This window comes from Acartia tonsa, chromosome 6, assembly GCF_053477335.1.
Source record: "Acartia tonsa isolate MP-2025a chromosome 6, ASM5347733v1, whole genome shotgun sequence".
Lineage (NCBI taxonomy): Eukaryota > Metazoa > Arthropoda > Copepoda > Calanoida > Acartiidae > Acartia > Acartia tonsa.
Genome location: NC_137265.1, coordinates 10,637,265 through 10,658,237, shown reverse-complemented (window position 1 = coordinate 10,658,237; position 20,973 = coordinate 10,637,265). Strand labels below are relative to the sequence as shown.

General features: G+C 29.3%; 1 protein-coding gene across 1 annotated transcript in view; it reads right to left on the bottom strand.

Moving 5' to 3' along the window:
* The window catches only part of LOC145321792 (putative receptor-type tyrosine-protein phosphatase mosPTP-1), a 121,359-nt gene that overhangs the window by 92,612 nt on the left and 7,774 nt on the right, over positions 1-20,973 (bottom strand). The window contains exons 3-4 of the mRNA XM_080163411.1: positions 1,022-1,149; positions 311-420 (exon numbers count right to left, since the gene is read on the bottom strand). Coding sequence (XP_080019537.1) covers positions 311-420; positions 1,022-1,149 — 238 coding nt within the window. The remainder of the gene's footprint in view (positions 1-310; positions 421-1,021; positions 1,150-20,973) is intronic.

Sequence of the window (20,973 nt, the reverse complement as noted above, 5' to 3'; positions counted from 1 at the left end):
TTGTCCTATCTCTCTATCCCTGGACAAATCCTACCTGACGGATGAAATATATAGATCAAAGGATTGTTTGTCAAGAGTAAATACTCCTGCCATTGTCCTATCTCTCTATCCCTGGATAAATCCTACCTGACGGATGAAATATATAGATCAAAGGATTGTGTGTCAAGAGTAAATACTCCTGCCATTGTCCTATCTCTCTATCCCTGGATAAATCCTACCTGACGGATGAAATATATAGATCAAAGGATTGTTTGTCAAGAGTAAATACTCCTGCCATTGTCCTATCTTTCTATCCCTGGACAAATCCTACCTGACGGATGAAATATGTAGATCAAAGGATTGTGTGTCAAGGGTGAATCTTGGATCTCGTTGTTCTGTGATGTTCCGACCTCGGGTGAATTTTATCAATGTCGAGTCTCCCTAAATATCAATATTGTTTGTAAAAGCTTAATATTAATCTCAGGGCTACTAAAACATTTCATGACTGTGCAAAAAGCTTAAATCATTATTCCAGTATGGCTTTGAAACCGATTATTATCCGCTGGAACATTACCAGTTCTCAGCCATACTGAAAAATAATGTATCGTATTACAGACAATTGTCCACGAATATTGAAATAAACATTTCATTTCAATATCCGCTGAAAGATGTTTATAGTACGATGCAACTATTATGTCTTAAAGTGATTTCGAATAAAACAAAAGAGATTTTTTAATCATTAGGTGCATGTTTTTGCTACAATTTAAATTGGTAAAATTTTCAAACATCCGAAAAAAATATTGGAATTTAACACTCTTTGAATAGAGGAAAACCTATATGTTCCTTTAAGACCAACATTTTTCTTAATGACATGAAACCCGACTAGGAAAGGCCAAATATTTATATCAGAGAAAGAAATTTTGAACTAATTTTTAAATATTTTTGTAATGCCCCCCTAAACATTTACAAAAGGGTGTTTTTTATTTGTTCGTTTATTATAAATAAGTGTCTGTCCGTAGGTACTATCTAACTAGCAATCTACCTGAGATGTGCACAATCCAACACATTTCCATTCTAGGAGCAGGACATAAGTATTTGGTGTGACATCAGAACAAGAAAGCTTTATGGAACTGTCCTTGGCTGCCTCTATGTTGCTGGTTACCTCAGAACCTAAACAAAAAACAAGATTAGTCAGAAATTATTTTTTGAAACTTGCTAATTAAAATATTATAATCCGAAGAAAAATGGAAAAGATACAAAAGCTTCATATGAACGGACACACATACATACCACTATACTAAAATACTATAGCTCAGCCCCCCCCCCCCCCCCCAGCCATGTAACCTAACCTAACTCACCTATATATGTTACTATGTATAAAGATGACTAATTGTTTAGAATTCGAATTTCGTGGATTTTACAAAAAGTAGTTTGGAGATTTTTTTGAATAACGAATAAACTTCTATAAAAAGTTTTCCAAAGACCAGAAAATCAATATGCATAACATATTAGCTAAAAATCTGTAAATGTAATACATCGAAAATTTAACCATTAATTGTCAATCATAGAGTATTTCTTCTACTTTTTAAAAGCGAAGCTTTTCTATAATTAGGGTCGGTCCGTCCGTCCGTCCGTCCGTGCGTCCGTCCGTGCGTCCGTCCGTCACTCCGTACGTCCGTCCGTCACGGATAGCTTTTTTCGTTAATTTAGGCATGTTAGAATTGTCCTATCGATTTCAAACTTTGCATGGTGATTCCTGCAGTAGTTAAATACGATTTAGAAAGCGTAGCAACTCTATAATCATTACCAAAATGTCCGTACGTCCATTTTGATTTTTTTACTTTTTTAACAACAAATTTTTATATGATCTAATTATCCGATTGATATGATTTTTTGTATACTGATTCCTGGGACAACAAAGTACAATATTATAAGCGAAGCAACTCTATAATTAAGTCCTAAAAATGTAAGTATGTCCATAAACATCATTCTGTATCAAGCAGTTTTTCAACAAATTTACTTACAATTTTGCATCGACTCTTATACATTTATATTCTGATTATTCAGTTCTGACACTATACAAGTGTTAATGTCCGTTTGTCCTACCGTTTCAGTGCTTCGCTTTTATGGATGTTGTCATCCTTGTTATATGTGTACTTTAATATGTTTATTTGGAGACTGTACGACGTATATAGACAGCGTAGATAAGACAATGGAATGAGTGAGGGTTGGATAGACGGATATACATATTTATAAAAATCTTTGCATATCATATAGTTATTTTTTGTATATTTAGATTGACAATGTTAGCCTAGAAAATGTAAAAATAAACAGTTACAGAGCTAGATATTTGTAAAAAGAGTAAATTTTAAGTAAAAACATTGTAAAAAGTATTACAATCAAATAAAACACTTTTAAGTTAATGTAATAAAAAGTGTTTTGTCGCATCATATAGATTAGAGCTCTTATTTAAAGCAAAGATTTAACTAAATAGAATTATCTTTAATGTAAAAGGTTTTTAGTAGCGAAGCTACTCTACAATTAATTTTGTCTGTCTGTAAGTCTATTACACTATGGGGTAGATGTGATTTGCTCGGCTGCTATTGAAGATAGACAGCTGAAATTTACAGTGAAGATATTTCTATGAAATGTGCGCATCTAGTCTATAAATTGATTTATCCGGCTGTCTGTCAGACATGCTTCAGACATAAACCTTAGTTATAAATGAATCATGAGTTTTTTCTTTCTTTTTCTTTGTAATAACAACTAAACATCTACTTTATAAATCACGTTGTCTATTTTTTCATGTTTTTTTATGCATCGCTACTTAAGGATGTTGTCATCCATGTTTTTTTTTTTAATTTGCAGTGGATTAAACGTCTTTTTCTTTGGACAATACCATTCTTGTTTATTTTCCCTTTTTTTGCTTGATAAAAAATTTAACAATGTTAAATTTTGAATTGTGTAAAAAACAGATTTCTATTGAATTGTGTCTCTAGAAAACAAAAACGAGACAATCCAAAGTAAAAGAAAGGGAATAAGAAATATTGATAAACCAAGGACAGTTATGTAAACAAGTAGCGTGGCAACATCAGCCCATAAATATTTTTGAACAAAAGTAACATACTAAAATATGTCCTATTACATATAGTAGTAAGGTTTTTTGTTTGTAGCTTAAGATTTCGATTTCATTTTATGGAAGCTTCTTATAGGTACCTGGATGGTTTTAGGCTATATAATTCTTATATCTAAGTTTTGTTTCAGGCTATTTTTCTACTTTCCTTACTCTTTCGAATAAATAGCTCCGCTAGCATGTAAATAAATCACTGAACATGATATTTTAGTTAAATAGTGTTGTCATTAACCAGCAGAATTAGAAAGATGAAAATAAGACAATTATAGAGATGCTACTTATATAAAAATCTTAACTCAACATTAAGTACAATACTGAAGAATTGAGGATAACAATAAAATCTTTTTTTAATTATGTATGTGGCAAATTTTGACAAAATAAAATTAAACATTTACAATATAGAATCTTAAAATTCTAAAAAAGTTAAGATTTGAAAATTATCTTATTCTAGAAACAAAATTAAAAGGTGGACGTTTTTTTGTTTTTCATGTTATCTTCCATATAAAGTGTTCTGAACCTTTTATAAAAATTTTTTTTTTCTTATTTTCTATTTCAAAACAAAAATTATCCATCTCTTTTTTATGGGTTTTCTTTCCCACTTCGCTTCTCATCTCCCTAATTTTTATGACGTCATATGGATCATTTTTAAAACAATTTAGTCTTTGTCGATTTTCGGTTATGCCTTACAAGTTCCTATTGTGTTATATATGACATTTGTAAGTAAATGTTAATATTAGGGGGACTTTTATTTTCAAATGTTTCAAGTTTTTTTTTATATTTTATTCATCTTGTCTTTTCTTTGAATGATTTTAAACAATAATCAATTTTATAGCCATTTAAAAGATAATATTTGAGCATTATAGTACTTGTATAATGTTCTTTTTAGAAGCGTAGTTACTATATAATTAGGTATGTAAGTTATACATATAATAACTTTATTACATGCGTTCAATCAAAGCATTTTACGGGACGTTATTCTGTTTTTTAAAGTCACGAATTATTCATTTTTTGACACATTTACTGTAAATTAAGTTTTTGGTCCATTATTTTTATTCATAGTAATGCTCAGCTTCATATGGATTTAATTGTTCTATTTACTTCTATAATTTACCCTTGTTTATACTTTGTTGATTATTTTATCTATCTCATTTTTCTATTTTTTTCCTTTGAAGAGCTAAAAATGAGACAAATTAAATTATAAGAAAAACTTTTTTTTATCTCTCTCTCTTTCTTTCTTGCTCTAGCTCTGTTGAATAGAGTTGCTGTTGTTTAATCGACATAGAATTGTTTTAATACGATTCTTAAAGAATAAAGAAATATCAATTGGCATACATTCGAATTAAATATACATCAAATATGTTTTAGTAGACACAAACTATTGTATTGTATGTCAGCTCAAAGCTATTTTGTTTAACATGTTCACTCTGATTTTATACATAAATATATTCGTTGCTTCTCGACTAATTGATTTCCTAACAAAAACTCTTTTCTTTAATCTTAGCAGGTTATCTCACAGATAAACAGGGATAATATTGTACAAAAGTATCGCAGCAACAAACTAAATCAGGGTTCAAGTATTTTAAGGGCTAAGACATTGAATGTAACTTGATGTTCAACCCCAATAATGATTAACAAGGTTTGGCTTCTGCTAGCATGAACCAAACAATAAAGATTAAATAAAAGTCCCCAAAGTTCTTAAGCATAAGAAAGAGAGAACTTGGGGACCAGTATAATTTACAATCTAATGTCCCCTCCCTACATGATTGAAAATATAGGTCAATGTTCAGTAAATTCAGCTTAAACGATAAATGACAAAAATCTTTATTTAAATATTTACATGAAATATAGTGCAACTCTAATTCAAAGAATGTCTATAATGTTTAGTATTTTCATTTGTGACAGACGTACTGTCGACATTTACAACTTATAGAGTAGCTACAAGTCAGCAAATTGTTCCTAGAATTATTTTATAAAGTTATCACATCAAGATTTAAGCTTTTATATGCTGTAATTTAAATTGTGATAAAATGATAACACACAATCTAAAGTTAATTACTTTTTAACTTTCAAAGATTTGAAGAAAAATCTAATTTAAGACGAATTTTTCTGATACATAAAAAGAAATATTTTCAATGAAAGTTTAATAATATGTTGAAAACTTACATGTACTTTAATTAAACCAGGATAATCGTATCTATAAAAAGTAGAATTTGTTGCTAAAATAATTTAATAACAGTTCTCCTGTCAAAATACTAGCGTTTTATTGGACGTCTTAATTGACAAAGGAGACACATGATTGGTCAATTTTAGCGGCAAATTCAAAATTCATAGCGTTGTCATCCCTGAAACGACGTGAATTATAAATGCGCTAAGACTACGGAAAATATTTATAAAGTTTCCGATGATAAGTTTGTCAGTGGGACAGAAATACCCAAGTTAAACTTAGCTTCGCTGCTAATAATAATTAAATATGTATTGTTTGGTAAGCTACAGACGGACAGGCCTTAATCATAAAATTGCTATGCTACTTTAAAACAAAGAAATGTAAACAATAGCCCCCACATTTTTTCATAAAAACTAAATTAACTGTGAAAAGTTTAACATAAAAAAAGTAAATTTTTATCTTAAAATCTTATCTCGACTTTTATGTTAGTCTCTGTGCTCGACTTATATACAGGCCGAATTCATGAATAAAGTTTTTGGTTAAAAATTTAAGCTACGTTTTCTCTTTAAGTAAAAGCTTAGATATTTAAAAGTTAAGTAATTTAGTGTTTTAGCTACTCGATAAGCTTTTTTTCCTCTCATTTATCTCCTTTTGAAATAATATATAAGAATTCTAAATTATTTTCTACTTTTGTTCAATGTACAAACTTGTATTTGACTTATTCATTCAAAAAGCTTCATTATCCTTTTTTTAGTGAATTATCTCTTCTTCTATAATGTTGTATGTTTTGGCTTAATCATTATTTACTGCTGCATTAAGATTTACTCATATTTAACAAAATATCCTTTTTTAATTTTATATTCTTTAGGAATCTGCCCCTTATCTTAAGGCTGTGTTATTTGCTGGGCATTTCATTACTTTAACATAGGTCTTTTCTACTATTGCATTGAACGTAATCATCCATGTTGGTTTATGTTGGTATTATCCTATTTTATGAATCTGCCCCTTATCTCTAGGCTGTGTAATTTGTTGGGCTTGCTTGACATGTTTTTGTTATTTTAAATAAAAACTTCTTCGCTACCGATGGACGCTATCATCCATGTTGATTTATGTTGGTTTTATCATATTTGTGAATTTGCCCCTTATCTTTAGGCTGTGTTATTTGTTGGGCTGGCTGGACATTTTTATTACTTCAACACCTGCCACCAATACAAAACTTAATAAAAAAAGTATTGATCCCTTTTTTTAACATTTTTGGTTGAAAAAGCACCAAAAAAGTTGGTAAAGTACATTTTTTACAATATTTTAAAATTTTAAAGTTAAACGATACATATTTTTCGTGAATAGGTATAAGCATATGTTTTTCATAGGTATACCTAGGTTTCTATAGCATATTTTATTTATATATCTCAATAATAAAAAAGCTGAATTTATTCTTGACATCTTTGAATTTAATTTATTTAAGTAGACATAAAAATGCTTGAGCAAGTGGCAAGAAAAATGCTTCAAGTTTATTTTTAAGTTTTGTGAAGTGTATTTAAGTTCATTATCATGTCTGTCAAATTCTTCCAGCTAGCAAAACTACTCTGTAATTCACATAATATGTAAGTTTGTTGAATATACAAAATGTTTAATTGTTTTACAATTACAATTTTTTAAAGATGGGATTATTTGTTTTGGTCTTAAGTATTTTTTGCAATAATGTCTTAAATCCAACGCTATATTTGAAAATGTTTTGGTTTCGCGTTCAACAAGAAGCGTTAAATTTTTGTTATGTCAGGCGCGTGATAAATAGTAAAAAAGACAAAATGGGTATATAAAGAATTATATAATTGACGAACTAAATGTCAAAAGTAAGTTACAGTGTAGCTTCGCTCTTACAAATGTCACTTTTCATCATGAAATGTTTTAAGTACCGAATCGACTCTACAAAAAACATGTTGTGAATACGTTTTTATCCTTATGTTAAACCTATTGTAATGTTCCACTTTAACTCATATATTCTAAAGAGATAAAAAATGATATATTAACGTACTGAAAACCCTTTATTGATTTAATAATAAAAGCATAGAAGTTAATGGATCAGAAAGACTTTGAAGCCCTTGTAATACTAATATTTCATGTAGTTTGATGTATGAGGATTTCGCTCTTTTGAATGTTATCAAACCTGTTTGAAGTCCGAAAGTTTAAAAACGGAATGGGAGGATATTTTTAATTCATTTTGCACACAGAGACATTGTTTTAATGTTAAAATAGGTCTAATTAGCGAAACTACTCTATAAATGATTTTTCAGCTTTTTTATACCTATTTCTAGCAGGGATCTAGGCTAAAGGTATAAGAAAATGGTCTTTAATTTGATACGAATCCCGAATGACGATAAAGACAATTACCCATTCTTATAAAAAAAAACATTGGTTGATCAGTTTTGGACCAACCAATCAAAGGTTTTTGAGCCAACGAATTAGATAATGTGGATATAAACACTTTGGGTTCCAGTGTGATTTACAGTACAATGTCCCCTCCATCCATAATTTCTAGAGAATATCCCCCCCCCGTATTTTAACATGTTAGTACATCGCTTCTTGTGGATTTATTATACTTGTTAAAGTTAGAATAGTTATTTCTCGTATCGTATTATAAACGGCTTTCCGCGGATATAGAATGTACAATTATAAGATTAAAACTAGTTTTAATCTTATGATTGTACATTTCTATATTCGTAGAAAACTGGATATAATACGATGCTAGACATAGTTTTTTCGTATGGATGAGAACCGGTTCCTATCCACCGGATTCGAATGAATACGAGACAAATGAATTACAGTCTTTTAAAATTTATTCAAAACTGATCTTTATCTTGTTTTAAATAGAGTCATAATTAAACATAGATAAAGGGGTATACATGTTGGCAAATTTATTTGATAGTTTAGTCAAGGAAGAATAGGATATTAGGCTGTATATTGCACTGGTCCCCAAACTTTTATAATAGCGTTTGCTTATTCGTTGGCTTACTTAATACTTATTGTGAATTATGATTGAATTTAGTTTGGTTGGTTCATTAAGGTGAGTGTCCAAAGGTTTTATCCACTAATTGTAATCTACAGAAGTCGAATTTTGTGTATTATCATTGTTGATGTACATCGATTTATCGGCCATTGACTTATCCCTTTAGATACCTGTAGTTTAGTACTAGAACAACAAGGACAAATGGAGGAATCTGCACATTAAATGTTATACCTCTTCATCCTATAGCACCCAAAAAGTTAAGAATGGACATACTATACCTTTATAATGACTTATATAATCCCAAAAAGGAAATCAAAGGTGCACTAGATGCTATAGATGCTGTTAAAAGTGGATGAAAAAACGTAAATTATATAAAAGATTTACTTTAAAAAAAAGCTAAGCTACTTAAATTAGCATTCCAGTGTCTTATAAATAATATGAATATAAGAACCTGCTTTACAAAGATGAATAGAAGGTGATTATGAATGATACGTGACATAGTTCAAAATTTAAATAAACAAGGATGACTACAACCTTATGTAGAGAAACTCAGAATTATTGATATAAGATTTAAAAAATACAGAAAGGCCCACAGAGTAAGAGATTTATAGAGTAGATACCTTTGGTCACAAACAATTTAAAGCCCTCTAAAAGCCATATATTCCGTTTGTACGTACAGACAAGAGAGTATTATAGTAGCTTCGCTATAAAAATGGTTCTTAATATTATGCTAAGTATGGCTTATCCTGTTTTAATAGAAGTGTTTAAAGCTACTTTATCATTCATTTTTAGGTTTAATTTACTTTTTAACAGAAGTGGCTTAAGATTTAGAAGTGCAGCTACTCTAAATACAAGAACGTCAAGCCGTCCAAATGGCTGGCGGTCACATTAAAAAAAGGATGGAGCTTCCTTGTTTATAAAAAAAATTTGACAAGATAAAAAGAGATTACGAGAGATTGTCAAATTTGGTTGTTTTACTGTCAATACATGTCAAAATTTGACTTTCTGCAGTAGTAAATGTTCGAATATGACATTCAGAGATCTTAAGATACATACCTATATGTGCTAAAACATTCTGTCTTAGAAGAGATGTGGTTGAATAAAAAAAAGTATTCTGTATTGACACTTAATCCATCAACCTACCAAAGGTATGGCAAGTATTTTTATTTTAGGGTGGTCAAAGTTTTTTTCTTCTTTTAATTAATCATTTGTTTCATAAGCTTGTCGATGATTATACAATTAGGACTGGGTCTAATGACCATAAACCTTTGTAACTTATGGTTAGGGGGGGGGGGGGGAGTATGTATACATATTACATACACCCCATTTATTTCGTTCCTGAAGAATCTTGTGCATTTATCTTACCTAATTTTTTTTTCTAGTTGGCATGGCATAGAGCATATGTCCAGCTAATAGACGGTTACAATAAATCAATAGCTAGGTATAGTTTAATAGAGGCTAGTTACTACAATAACAGGAAAATTATGTCTACAAGAAGTTATTTAATTAGTTATGCTCTTAGAACAAGAAGCAGGACATATGACAAATACTGATTTATCTACAGGAAATGTATAAACCAATTTACATTAAATTGGGCAATTTCCTCTGCAAGGCCTTTAGGTAAAGAGAGAGGGCATATGACAAACAATGATACTCTAGTTTAATCACTCTATTTGCAGGCCATCTATCTAAAGGTAATATATGATACCACTTTACATTAAATTGGCCTTTTTCCTTTCGATATAAAATTGGCATGTCGATTTTATTTCAGCCATGAACACTTTCTATTCATACCTCATAGAAGACATAAAAGACAATTTTGAAAGTTTATGCCTGTGTTTATTTTAAATATAGGCAGTTAAAGTCAACGAACGTTATAACAAGTTATAGAGTAGACATGCTATTTTAAACCACAAATTAAAGGGTTTTGTCAAAAATAAAAACAGTTTTTGCAGCAATGAAAAATGATAGATATTTAAGAAAGAAAGCTAACTTTTTATTTAGAATTAATTGTTACAAAATATTTCTAGAAATAAATATAAATTATTTAACTTTAATTGCAAAACATTTAGGTTATAATCGATTTACAATTTATCAATATATAAAATTTGTTAAACTATTTTTTATCTTTCATAATTTGATTTCTCAAAAAAAAGTTTCCATACTTGGTTTACAATGTTTTCAAATTCTTTATCTTTAAACTAAATTAAACAGTATATCTGTAGCAATCATGCATTTAAAAACTGCACAAAAATTGTAGAATTAGTGACAGACACTCTAACATACCTTTATTATAGATCAACTACACTACAGGAATATTTAAATATTTTTCTATTTAACCTTTTCACATTTGTAACAGAGAGATACAATTAAATATATGAATTATTCATATCTTAAAAATTTTGGTATTTCTACAAATGAACAATTTTTTTGGTAGATTCTACATATGATTTGATTTTTTTACACATAAAGTAATTTTCTTGATCGAAAGAGTTGTCCTAACTATTTTAAACTTTTAAGTTGCTCTTTTATTTAGTAATTTGTCCATGATTGTTTTATTACAATTATAGATGTATATACAGATAACTACAGTATAGTACAGTATACATGTATATACAGATAACTACCTCCCTCCTTTTCCAATAACCTTTTTCGTCTGCGAGCAAATTGTTTTCTGCTTCTTGGCAGTGTTAATATTATCGACACCAATGGTTGATTTTAGATGACCCAATTGAGAGCCAGCACAAGGTCTTTGAAATGAAGAGAAACAGTTATTTAACCCCTCCCCCTCTGTTTTGTTTTACTTTAATATTTTAACCACAATTCTTTTGAGAAGTAATAAGTCAAACAAAATACTTTTGAAATATACTTATGTATTTCTGTAGAAACATAAATTTGAATAACTTTATAATTCTATCATGCCTTATATGTTTTCACTTCAAAACATAGACTTATATGTATGAAAGATCAAGTACCTAAAGTTGTTCAGCAATTAAAGTTGAAATTAAAACGACCAAGATAATGTTGTTTGATTCACTTCTACAAGATATGCAATTAATAATTAAGATTTTTTTTGAAATATATTTCGTTATGAAGCAGCAGTAGCTACTAATTCAAACGTTATGGTTGAGATGGATTTATAACTGTTAAAAGTAGGGTTGGGCCGGATACTTTTTTGGCCGGATACCGGATACCGGATATCCGGCTGATTTCAAATGCCGGATATCCGGCCAACGCCGGATATCCGGCAAATATCCGGTTATCCGGCCAAATTACTGGATAACCGGCCAAATTACCAGATATTAAAGTAGTAAAAAAAAAATTTCTTCAGAAATCTTATATAAATTTACATAAAGTTAAACTTATTCAGAAAAAATGTTCTTCTAGCTTCAATAATAAGAAAATTATAGCCATTTAAGATTTTAAAAAGCAGAGATTTTTGGTGTAAAATATACAAAATTATAGAGCCGGATATCCGGCAGGATATCCGGCCACACCGGATATCCGGCCCAACCCTAGTTAAAAGTAAAAGTTTAGTTTTACATCATTATTTGATTCTGATTTAATGATAGGCGGGTAGTAGGGGTTAGTAAAGATAAGTTGACACTACCATAGAAACAAATGGGGGTCATATGGGGGTCATAACTCTCCCCCTCTTTTGAAATAAAAACAGTCAAAATTTGATAAAACCTCACATTTGAATTCAAATTGAGTAGGCAGTTTAAAGGACGTCTATAAGACCAATGATATAGTATTAGTAGCTTCGCTACTTAAAAGGAAATTAATGGAATATGACAGGTAGAAAAAAGGGTAGGCGGATTTGCCCATTAAAATTTACTTTTTTTAATACACCCGGTTATACTTTAGTTTTGTTATTAATATATCAACATAAATGAATAAATTATTGCAATTATAAGAAGAGAGAGAGAGGGGACAATGGGCTGTTTATTACACTAGTCCCCAATTTTTTATAAAAACGTTTTCTTATTCGTTGGCCTAACAACTTTGGGGACTTTTAAATTTTGATTGGTTGATTTTTTAAGTTGAGTGTTCAAACGTTTCAACTACTAATTTCAATCTACAGAATTTAGTGTAACATCACTAGGGATGTACATTGTACAACAATTAATCGTCCATTGTCGTATCCCTTTATACCCCTGAATTATATGTTAACAAAATGTTTCCAATCAGAAGTGTGGAAAAGTTGCGTAAAAACATATATTTCATAATATATTTTTTGCTAAATTAATAATTTATTGGATATTTAAGAATGTGAGTTACGATCATTTATGTATATTTACTTTATAAATCGATACACACTTTTCTTTACCCCATTTTTTTTGCCTAACATACATATATAATCAATGAAAAAAATAATTCAATATTCAATTTTACATAATTGGGGAAGGGAGTCCCAGTTGAACTTCTTGGCAACCAAATTCTGTCGACAATATAACTTTTAATATAGGTGGTCATAATTGACTTGATTTCGAGATTCGATTTTAAAAGCTGATTTATTTGAATATATCAAACAATACTTTAAGAGGTTCTCTGAGAAGTTATAATAATGATATATAATTCTAGTCTTTTATTGATATAATAACAGCACAAAGCTTAACAGGGAGAAATTTCATGAAAAAAAACTAAATTAATAAGGAAAGTACAAGCAATAGTTTTTTTATTAAAAAATCAACATGTATAGCAATGTCCTAAGGTGGTGCAGGGCTACAATAAAAAAGCTAATTATATTTTACATAAATTAGAGGCTGCGCCACTAATATCAATGGGAAGAGATGTAAAAGGAAAAAGCCTAAAACCACACTAGGACCTTTATGAAGCTTTACTAACATGGAAACTGAAACGGTTCAGTAGTTAGTAAGATTTTAAAGTAAAAACAAAAAATCTTACTACTTTATACTTTATACGAAACTTGACTATTTTGGGCAACTTCGGTACTAAAAATTAATTATAAGGTATACAAACAGTGTTAATCTTTTATGGTGCTTTTTTTTATATTATATTAATGTCAATTAAGCATATTATAGAAAGCAATGTATTATGTACACATTAGGGATACCATGGATTCTGCTATCATTCAGAACAGGAACAAACCATACTAATTTAAAATAATTATCTAAATAATGATATTGCTTTATTGCTACATGTTTTAGGAAGCTATACATATAAGGAATTTAGATTTCTGGATCATTTTATATTATATCATGATCATCATTGCTTTTAGTGCTCATTAGAACGTAGAACACGCACAATGGTTTTCCAATCTTCCTTTTGATTTGGCATATATCATTATATATAGTCTGGTTTTTCTAACCGAATAAGTTAAAAATCGTGGATCTACTAGTAAATTCATTTACATAAGGGTAAGCAAAAAAATCAATCTAAAGCAGGAATTTTAGCATAAAATTTATATTATTTTTGTTTTATAAGCTAAACTACTTACATACCTACTTTATAAGGTTTTTTTATGGCAACGGTATTAAATTCTCAATGGCATCTTAAAAAACTGTATTACTACAATAACAATTATTTTTGATTTGTGAGAAAGCTGGAGGGAAAATAATTCTCCTCCGATGAAATATACCTCTTTGAAGTACTATTGTGAACATGTTCCAAATAAACATTTATCATTCGCCTTACTTTTCAACATTTTTCTTGGAAACAAAACTATATTATCAGGAATCTAAGGTATAGTACAAAGTAGAATGATGTCGGTCCGTCTGTCTTTCCGACTTAAGCTTAAAATCTCGGCACCCACTTAACCAAGCATGCTATGCTTTTCTGGGAATTAAAAACATTGGTCCTATGATGGTTGTAAGCTATTTTTCTGGTGCTGGGGCTAAAGTTTAAGTGTTTTTTTGTTAAGTGTATAATCAACCCGTCTTGGGGCGAAGTCGCTAGTTGATACTAAAATGTAATCAAGTCATTGAAACTATGTAAATAAAAAAACCAGTAAATTTTTATACATTTTAAAGACTGAATATTTAGTTCTTATGGGAAGTATTTTTACTTTCTTGTATACCATACTTGTAGATCCCTTTCAGGGTTGTTTTTACATTATTAAATAATGCCAAATAACAGCTATACAATAAAGTAATAAAATTAAGAAATAATCACCATAGCAAACCATGATGAATATTAGATTTTAAATATAAAATACGGGGATAGAGAGAAACTACTTAGAGAGTAAAGATACATTTGACGTTGAGATTGTAATAAACAAAACCCAAGCGTCAGACGTTTATGCAAATCTATACATACATTCTTCATGAACAGCAGCTGTGCTACTTAATGGAAATATTTTTCTGAATTCTATCTATTTTAAGGATATTTGTTGGTTCGTTTGAACACTGCATAATCCAAGTAACCCCATCCGATAAAAACAATTAAGTTTTGGCTTAACATCAAAAAGAGAGAAGTAGAGAAAGAGAGGGAGTGAAAGATAGATAAATACAAATATAATACAGCATAGTAAATGGAGAAAAGTGAGAAAAGAGAAAAATAGAAATTGAGGGAAAAACATAGAAATTAGAATGATTGGATAAAAAGATGAATTACTATTAAAGAAAAATATAATTACAAAAATAATTCATAATTAAAAAGTGAACTTTAAGCATATAAATATAATTAGTTGTTCACCTGTAGAAAAAGTTAAAAAAAAGTTAATGGTTTATTTTAGTCCAATGAAATAGACTCATGAAAAGATGTTTTAATAAGGTTCTATTTTTCTATTGATTTAAATGGAAATAAACTAAAGATCTCAATTTAAAAATATTTTGATTTTAAAATCAACAATACGCAGGTTTTCATTCGTTTCCCTAACCAAAGAAAGAAAGAAAGAAGAAGAAAAGAAATTGGCTTGTTTTGTCAAACTTATTTTGCCAATAAGTAAGTTTTTAGTGCGCAATCTTTTCTGCCAAAATATCACAAATTGCCGCCAAAATCGGTATACTAAATATTGCAAAATCCGCATTTTAATAAAAACCCGGTAGCTGTCAACCCTCCCATAAATTACGAAATGGACAAGGGCCACCACCATTCCCTTTTTTTTCACTCCGTTAAAGCTTTCAAATGCCTGTGCACGCCACTGCACTGATTTAAATCCTAATTATAATAAAATGAAAGTATCAGAATATCAAATTTTCTCGATTAATATTCCAAAAGTCAACATTTTTAAGTCTTATAAAAAAAGCTAAAATATAACTTTGATGTTTGGCTATTCTAAACCATTCTTTTGTTTTATTAAATCATTTTTATGCTTTTAGCTATTTTATTCAACTTGTTTTATTGTAGAAGTGATCAAACACCACTGAAAGTTTATTTCAGCAATAATTAGATTAATAGATGGACCAAGAAAAACTCTACAAAACTCAAACAATCATTATATAACAGTTGCAGGTAGGAGGGTGGTGGAATTATTTCTAAGTTCCAAAAACCATTGAACAAGGATAATTAAGTCTATAAGTAGCGCAGTAATAACAAGAAAACGAAACTTTGTAACATAACAATACATAACAGTATCTATATCTAAATAGTTAACATACTTCAATTCTAAACAATTGATCTACCAAATTTAATCGAAAAGATATTAAATTGTTTGGTAAAATTCATCTACATTTTAGGCGATTTAAATTTTAAGCTGAAGTTTTTAATGTTCCTATAAAGAAAAAAGAGTAAAAGCATTTTGTAAATATGTACAAACTAAATTTTTAATGAAGGTTTGTAATGAAATATAGAAATAAAAAATACAGGATTCTGTCTTTGTAGGCTTGTATATGGGTTCATTTTTAAAGTAAAGAAAATTGTTCCTATTTTCCTAACTTAATAAAAAAAGTTTAGTTGTTATTGTTTTGTTAATCTAATTAGAATTGTTTAAGTTACAGTCTGTCCTGATATAAGAAAAATCAAAGAAAAATGTCCCTATATAGCGCAGTAATAACAATCTTTTTTTTTCAATACCTTTTTTTGTAGATATTACACAAAGAATCCTCTTGAACACTGATACTTCCCCCCCTTAGGTCAGATTAGGTTAGTTTGTATTAGGCACATGGTAGCCCCGCAGGGTTTGGGCACTCTGGTATAGGCCCCGCAGAGGTGAAGCATTCTTCAATATGTAAATTATCGAAAAGTTTATCTTTTGTTAACGCCGACAAATGACGAACGGACATACAAATTTAGAGTACTTGTGCATATTTTTAAGTTTTAAATGTTTACATTTAATGATTCAGATTTAACAAGGTCAATTATCTCCATAAGTTACGCTGATAATTCATTATCAAATGTTTTAAAATTCATAATTTCATGGTAAAATTATGTATAATGAAATATTATACACCTTAAAATTAAGCGTTGCTACATTATAAATAGGATATGTAAGTCAGTCAGTCCGTCAAAAAATAACCTATTCTTCTTATTTTTTTGAAAATTAAAATGAATGATCTGTTAAAATTATAGGATATAATTTTAAGTGATTTAATTACTTGTCATATTATTGCTTTAAGATTTCATTTTTTCATATCATTAGTGTGTTAAAATTTACATCATATACTCTAAACAACACGTAATAGCTAGTTATAATGTTGTTAGCTTGTTAGTGCTGAGCTACTCATGGACATATTGTTCTTGTAAGTAATTGAGTTAAAGCTGATTCTAATGTTGTTATATTAAATTTGTGTAGCACCTACTCCTAACCTACAATAAGCTAAATCTATTAGTGATATTATAAAATATAATAGTTTAAGAACTTGCATCCTGAGATTTAAGTAGAAGGTTTATATATGATTCAGTTCATTTTCTTTGACATGGAAAAGTATTCCATAAATAAAACTATAATAGGAAAGATAATGCACTTTGATTCAAGCATACTTAACATTATGATTCTAATTAAAAGGGTTTCATGGTGGATATAGGTTTTCAGTAGTAATGTAAAATTTTGGCAATAGCGAAATTAGAAAGCGAAATTAAAAAAATCATGGCATCTAAGGTAAGGAGGACAGTAAAATAGCCTTGAACCAGCCTACGTATAATTTTTAATTAAAAATCATCCTGGGACCTATGTGAAGATTCACTAAAAAAAAAATAATCAGTTCATCAGCTTTCGAAATCTAAAGCTACAAATAAGAAAATTTTGTTTTCTCAATAAAGCGAATTTAAATTTGCTAATTTTCTAAAAGAATAGTTATCCCTCTGATTTATGTAAAATATTATTACATTTATGTGTAAATGTGATTCAGTGCTGTATAACAAATCACTTAAGAAGAGTTAAGAATAATAATTTTGCTCACTTTAGTCAGATGGGCAGCTATGTAAATTTCTCTTTGCTTTAGAATTTATAGTATCCACACCCTTACAATTAATGAAAACAGGAAGAGAATATGTCCTGTGGACGTACAGAAATATATTCAACTTACAGTGAAGCTACGCAACTAAAATTATTATGAAAACTAGAATTATTTTGATTTTGTTTGATTAATGTATGTTGAAATATGTTAAGAAAAGGAAAAATTTAACTGTGGACGTACATACATCATATATCTACTTATAACGAAGGTTCGATACTAAAATTATTATGATCAGTAGAATATTTTGATGTTATTTGATTAATATTACTTGGTGTAAAAATTATGATAAGGAAGTTTGGCAAGGAGAATTTGGACGTATGGACATATACCCTTGCTATAGAGAAGCAATGCTTCTAAAATTATTATGAAAAGTAGAATATTTTGATGTTGTTTGATTAATGTTACTTGGTGTAAGAATTATGATAAGGAGTTATTGCAAGGCGAATTTAGACTGTGGACGTACAGACATTTATCCTAATTATATAGAAGCTTCGATGGTAAAATTATTATGAAAAGTAGAATATTTTGATGTTGTTTGATTAATGTTGCTTGATGTAGAATTATGTTAAGGAAACTGAATACCATTTGTCAAATATAAAAGTCAGAGAAAAGTGTATCAACAAATAATCTCAGAAAAGATGATTAAGTTCATTAAAAGCCATAGATTATAAGTTTGTTGAAAAGTTTGAGCAATACTAGTATAGAACCAAATAATAGAAAATTTAATAAAGTGTACCCAAAGTTTTTAAGCCAACGACTAAGAAAATTTAATTATAAAACTTTGGGTACCAGTGTAAGTGTATTAAGTATAGGTATTTGCTGTCATTATTTTTATTTTAGACACTTTTTGAATATGATTATTTCAATAGAATTAAATGGTTAAATATGTACATTACAAGTAATATCAAATGAATATTTAATATTTGTATTTTCACATAAATTTACCTACCCCTATATCTTTACTTCATATACATGTGAGTTATGCCTTAAAGCTATAGGTAACATCATATTACATATTTGTACTATCCCATTAAAATCAAATTGGCCTTTTTTAAACCCCTCAAATAACCTGAATAATTTTGAAAGATTACACGGCACACTGAAGACTATTAATATTATATTGTCTACATGTACATATTAATCATTTTTAATCCTGTTTTTTTTGCCAAAACAATCCCCCAAATGAATAATGTTTTGTACGCATTTTTTATGGCGGCAATATAAATCTTCTTAACGTTCTCGGTAATGACGCGGTTTGAGACAACACTCGAACCCACATCTCGTATATGCATTGCACTTTGTTATAAAATCGTGGATTTAAACAACAGGAATACTTTATGTAATTTGTAATGAGGGGGGGCCCGGGGGGGGGGGTGCATTTATAAAGTTTGGGAAATTTCATCAAATACTTCAACATTTCTCTTCTTAATTTAGTCATATCAAATTTACTATGTTATACATAATTTACTCAAAAATATTATTAAATTTTACATAAAATATTAATCTTAAAAGTCTTTTTTAACAACAAGGATGAGCATAGCATGAACTGGTGAAGAATTATGCAGCAATGATGTTTGTGTTTTTTGGCAGGTACTGCCAATAAACCACCAAATAAGCCTTTTTCGTTAGATAAAAAAAGCCCTTTTGTATATTTGAGTTGATATGGGTTAGGTTTAAAATTTCATAATTTTAAGATATAGGTTAGTAATGCTCATTGCTAATTTATACGCGGCGTGCTGTATTTATTTGCAATTCAATACAGGCAAAAATACAGGGATCTACAGGGATAAGACAATAACCGATAAATTGATGTACATTCCCAATGATGTAACACAAAATTATTTCTTCTGTAGATTACAATTAGTTATTGAAACGTTTGGACACTCAACTAAATGAACCAATCTATCAAAATCCATTAAAAGCCCCCCAAAAATCTTGTATGAATAAGTCTACTAGTAATATATCCTACATATTTGATATAATCACCAAAAAAAAGTAAGACTTTTGAAATTATCACAAAAACATTTCTTGTTATAAGATGTAAGAATATATTCTATAAATCTTAAAGTTGTAAAATAAATCATTAAAATACATTCATTCTTATAGTATGAAATAAATAGCAAACAGACGGAAGAAGAAAGTTATAGAGTAGCATTACTCCTTACTACAAAACAATACATATATACATATGTCAGGGAGGTATGGTTCAATTGACTATAGATGAAAAAGAAATTCATAAACGTTTTGCCGTTCGTTTACTTTTGGGGGTAGGATTCAATATTTATTTGGTTTTACATGACATAAGTGTCAGTGTCCAAATTTCAAATGGGGTAATATTGTTTATCATAATTGGGTGGGGTACATTGATTAATCATGCATTGTCCTATCCCTTAATATCCCTGAATATTGTAAAGAGAATAGCAGACAAAGAGATTATGTTGTTGTTGTTCATCTGTTTAGAGGTGTTTAATAAATTCCGTGAAAGTATTTTTTGTAGCAAAGCTATTCTATAACACACTTGTCTGTCCGTCTGTCAGTTAGTCCGTTATACTAAAGGTAGGAAAGGATAAAATTATTACAGATAGACGGCGGCTTTAATGTGTGAAGATTTACATCACCAATTCGTTCCGTTGGTTTGTCGGTATTACTCTAAGGAACAAAGTATTTCAATTCCAAACCTAAATCTGGTGCAGTAGGGGGTGTGAAGTATCTATGGACACAAAATTTAATTTGGCTGCTATTAGATATAAGAAGCTGAAAATCTTAAAAATATTATTTTGATAAGTAATATTCTACTCTTTAATTTCTTTTGTCCACCATTTGTTTGTGTGCTCCGCTTTCTTTAGATATAATATCCTTGTTGACAAAATTATCAAAATCTAATAAAATCCCAAATATCAATAATATAGCACAAAATGCCGCTTTTTATTTACACAATTCAACATACGCTCACGGATTTTTTGCTATTGTGTCTTTAACAAAAAAAAAACATTTTGCAGGTATGCCACCTTATTTATGGGGAAACGATGAAACACTATATATATGTTTATGTTTATCTAATAATATTATGAGTATGTGTTGTGTTTTTATAATTCCAAGATTCTTCACCAGTATTTTATTTATTTTATGTACAGTTAGGGAGTTGAATCCATTTTTATAGAAGCAGTAATATAATCTATGATTATGGTTTGGACCCTCTAAAACTGTAATCTACCTTTCCACTTTCCCCTCTCTTGGTGAAGATATCTTCAACGCCGATACGATTTTTGAAATGTAAGATTCTACTTTCCCTTCTCTTGGTGAAGATATCTTCAACGCCGATACGATTTTT